This window comes from Cryptotermes secundus, unplaced genomic scaffold (genome assembly GCF_002891405.2).
Source record: "Cryptotermes secundus unplaced genomic scaffold, Csec_1.0 scaffold21, whole genome shotgun sequence".
Classification (NCBI taxonomy): Eukaryota; Metazoa; Arthropoda; class Insecta; order Blattodea; family Kalotermitidae; genus Cryptotermes; species Cryptotermes secundus.
The window spans coordinates 190,751-195,634 of NW_019742548.1; the positions used below are offsets into that span (position 1 = coordinate 190,751).

Here is a 4,884-nt window from a genome sequence, read left to right on the forward strand (position 1 = left end):
AGCCTTGGCCTGCATTCATCAGGTGCACCCAGCTTCAGACAATCGACCTTTTTTGGGGCCAGCAATATCACTGCCATCACTAGCACATGCTAGCCCACTGTGAAAGTAGTTTTACCAGTATTCACTTCCCTGCTCATCTGTATATTCATTCTAACTACAATAAATATTTGTTTTAGAAGTTTACATGGTTGCCTCTCCTGTGCTACCAGATTAGACATCCCACACAACCAAGAAAAACACATACAGTCATATACAAGAACACCAAGTGACCACACAATCACGAACACACACAAATTCCATGTACTCATACAGTCTCAAATGCAAAAACATACAAAACCGAATGCTAATGAATATCACACATGCACACATAGCACAGGCAACCACAAACACACCTCCTGACACATGAATGCAGACACAACATATGTGTAGGTACGAAATATCCCACATACAAACACAGAATATCACATGAATATACACATAGACAAGAAAAAACTTTGAGAAGCATGAACACAAATGCCCCCATGAATATGTACATTAATACACATGCTTACATACATGAAGACATGCATAAACACACACATATGATATCAAAAACATGCACACATGAGTGCTAAAAATTAAGTTCATAGATAACTTGGAATATCTATAGTATAACATCACAAGGAGCTGGTAAGGAAGAAAGAATGAAAATATATTAAAAAGTTTAATCTTGAAGTCATATTGCATACATCTGTTAGAAAAATCGGTGTGTTTTGTGTAAGTTGTCTGTCCATTTCATTCACAATTGGAACTAAATATTTAACAATATGTTTTCTCAGTGTGCTTGTAGTTTCTTGTGTTATTTCCTCGACTGTCTTTACTGACACACATTTACCTTACAGGGTATTTTTCCTTTAATAAATTTCTCAGTATCTTTAGTTCTTCCACTCAAGATATTTTTACATGATATGATGCCCTCAGATTTAAATGCCCATTTAAAAACAAACACTTCGGTATAAGAGAAATCTTGAGAATGAAAGGACTCATTGTTGGTTGTTTTATGATGCTGTACTATTGGATGGTCAAATGACATGTGGTAAGATGATTATAATGATAAATTTGAAGGGAAGCAGGAGGAAACTTGTTGTACAACACTAACCTTGTATTCACCTGTGTAAACTAATGGAAGCCACAAAACCCTGTCACAGTAGCCAATATCCTGGCTCAGATTAGAACCCAGAACCTCTGGAATTCTAACCACTGTACCATAATATTATGGCACAGTCACGCATGATCTTTGTTCATTAGTCACGAATTGTAACCAAATTATGATCAGATTACTGTACACATTTGTACTCATTTCACTTTTGCTAGGTTAGCCACACATAGACATTTGTCCAGTTATTCCTCAAGCAACTTAACCTGCTAAACAAAATGCTGCCTGACAATCATAATGCAGGCAAGATTCATCACCTCCCTCCACTGTTGCATGTGAGAATATGAAGTGATTCAGGAACTGAATCCCTTGTTGGTTCAGCATTTCCATTAGATAGTTCTTTTGTAGGATATTTCACATTGCTTTCATCATCCAGAGGCCTGACAAAGCAAAAACAGTATCATTAATACCCTCTATTGAAGTAAAACCTGACTTTACATAAACTTATAAGATACAAATTTTCCCGGAGTAAGGTCCATGTTCACTGCTTGCAATGTGGCAGATGTTGAGATCACAAACACATTATAACATTACCAAAATTATAATTTGAATAGCTAATGCTATTCTGTGTTGTTATACATCAACATTGGCTGAAGTTTCCATGAACACCACTTCTTGTATACCCCAGAGATCAAAGTTGAGGGATATTAAATCTGGGTAAATATGAAACAGGGCTAATTATGACCATCTAACAACCGGGAAACTATTTATTTGGAGCAAATTGACCAAAGCTGTTAAAAGGGGATGTTGTAACATCTAGATAGAAATAATTCACCTTTCTCTTTTTCCAGTTGTAGAAAAGTGAATTTTGGGGGGAATATCAATGGAAATGGCTCATGTTATGGTCGATTCAGAAAAAGAGAGAAGTGTTTGAGCTGAGGCAGAATACAGTTCTGATATCATGTGGAACCACAAGAACTTGATTTCAAAGTGCATTTCTTCAACTTTGGTAAGATTTAAGCACAATAGACCACTGTAGGTCGCGGTGCAAGGGCCGAGAAGGCCTACCCCTCATATATTCATTCATTAGGTAAGATTTTGTCAATTTATGTTGCGGTTGCAACATACAACTCAATTACTGAGTGTACTTTGATAGATATACAGAGGTGAGATGTAAATGGACAGATCATGACATTAGAGCATATATATACAGGGTGTTTCACGACTTTAGGGCATAACTGCAGGAGGTGATTTCCTAGGTCTTTGTGATCAAAAAAGTTCATATAAACATGTGTCCGATTTTGGACGTTTAGAGAGTTATGACCATTTTAAACTCAGAATAGAAGGTAACGATCACTGACAATAAACACAATAAAATAATAAACCAGCATAACAAATGATACATTTAAAGTATGAATGTAAAGTTAACTTCGTGAAATTACCTTTAATTGAATTGATTGGTGCTTAAAGCTGATTTTCGAAAATGCCACCGCCAGCCACAACACAGGCTGCCCCTCGGTTGTGAACTGCGTGGGTAGCACATAGCAGCTTCAGCTGGCTGTTTCTTATGTGGTCAGTGGCATCCAGAATGCGACCAAGCAAAGCATCTCGCGTTGCCACTTTCACATTGTAAACCAGTTCTTTCATCCATCCCCACACACAATAATCCAGTGGGCTTAAGTCTGGAGACCTGGCTGGCAATTCTTTGCGTACCCGTACGTGGACTGCGGTGTACCATACGAACAATGCCTTCTTCATTGACACCTTCATTAACACCACGCTCGGCTGCAATACGAATGCCGGGAAGTCTACCGGTATCTTGCAATGCCTGGTAAACTCCAGTAAACACTCTCTGGTTCGGTGTTCTACGATTTGGAAACCATTTCTGATATTCAGCTATGGCAAGAACTGAGTTACTGTCACAAGACCCATACACTTAAATCATATCTGCATACTCCTCAAATGAGAATGTAAATGGCATCATGAACGTAACAGACACACCGAGATGAGAACTGTTCTGAACACCAGTAGCCGCCACACTAGTCACGGCTGGACATACCAACCCACCATGCCTTAGGTACCTCTCAAGTGTCGAGATAACGAGAACGCTCTGTCTGTAGCTGGCTAAAAATAGCGACCCGCTAGATGACAGACGCAGTTACAAGGATGTGTACAGGAATGAAAAAACAGTCATAACTCCGTAACCATCCAAAATCGGACACATATTTATATGAACTATTTTGATCACAAAGACCTAGGAAATCACCTCTATAGTTATGCCCTAAAGTCGTGAAACATCCTGTATTACATTACATTATATTACATTACATTACATGGATCCAAAGTTAGTCAAAATGACTGTAGGATGTGGAATATGTCATATAAGTGCAAAACATATGTACAGTTCCAGTGGAGTTCTCACACAAGAGAAACCAAGAATAAACAGTGACTACACACAAGGCTATTTAAGGGTACTTAAGTTATTTTCTAGACAATAGGTATTCATCAACAGAATAGAATGAATGTGTATTTAGATAGATCTGTGCAGAGATATAAGAGGACTCACAGATGGGTACATTTTGGCAGTGTGGGATTGATGGACTTGTAGGTGGGCAGATATTGATTGGTTGAATGGTGGAATATGTATGATATATGAGACAGGTACAATGAAACCGTGACACATAGACAGATGGATTGTATGGATGGTTGAGATGGATAGGTTAATAAGCAGGATAAATATGGGGAAAGTTGGTTATACAAGTAGAGAGGTAGAACAGTTAGGGAATTAGGATAAACAGATGGAGGGGCAGAAGAGGCAGGATGTATGGGTGAAGTAAATACACATAGAGTGAAATGTGGGGTAGATTAATAGAGATGGGATGAGACAGATCCATGATTAAACGGGACAGATATGTGTAATAAGATAAGATGAATATGTGGGCATATAAGGTAGGTATGTGGAGAGACTGGATGGTCATAATAAATGGAAAAACAGGGTTGATGTTTGTGTGACAATGGTATAGGAATAGGTGAGATACAGATATTATTAATGTAAGCCATGAATATAACCTCGGCGGTTGGTGGAAAAGTGCTGTGATTACCTTTTTCTCCTTGGACAGCTGAAAAGTTTGAAATTGGCTCCAAAAGCTTCCCCTTCTTCCAGGGTTTGTGGCAGGTGAATGTTGAGCGTTTCAGGCAGAAAAACAGAGGCTAAGGCTCCAGCAACAGAGAGTGTGCCCATTATAATGAGAGGCAATACTCTGCTATACACTGCCTGAAATTTTATCAAGAAACAAACTTTGCAAACAATTTTATAGTAACTTTTTTTGGTTTGTGAAAGTTTATGCTTGGAATCAGAAAAAAATGTATGAAATTAATGTTTTACAAACATTAATACATATATATTTATACAGGAATTGAATATTACACAGCTATCTCCACAGGGCTTACTCTTTCTTTAGTAGGTTATAGTCACTTAGTCAAGGAATTCGCTTCCTTTTATACAGAGTGGGGCGCAGAAACTTCCTTTTTGTGAAGACAAATTGTGAAGGGAGGGGAGGTCGCAGACAATTGGGGATAGGCTCGGCAAACGCGGCAGTCGCTGAAGTTTCTGTCTAACTCTTTGACTGGCGCGGGCGTGTTTTAACGCCCGGACGATGCCAGCTGTTCCCTGGCGTTGGCGTGTTTTAACGCTTTGACAATCTCTTCCCTTCTATGCTCTCTTGGCACTCATCAACCAAAGACATATA

At 38.7% G+C, this 4,884-nt stretch overlaps 1 protein-coding gene across 8 annotated transcripts in view; it reads right to left on the bottom strand.

Annotated features, from left to right (window-relative positions):
• Positions 1–713: 713 nt before the first annotated feature.
• The window catches only part of LOC111873250 (carcinine transporter), a 44,300-nt gene continuing 40,129 nt past the window's right edge, over positions 714–4,884 (bottom strand). For all 8 annotated transcript variants that reach the window (XM_023867799.2, XM_033755021.1, XM_023867801.2 and 5 more), the window contains exons 10-11: positions 4,237–4,409; positions 714–1,575 (exon numbers count right to left, since the gene is read on the bottom strand). In XM_023867799.2, coding sequence (XP_023723567.1) covers positions 1,449–1,575; positions 4,237–4,409 — 300 coding nt within the window. In that variant the 3' untranslated portion in view covers positions 714–1,448. The remainder of the gene's footprint in view (positions 1,576–4,236; positions 4,410–4,884) is intronic.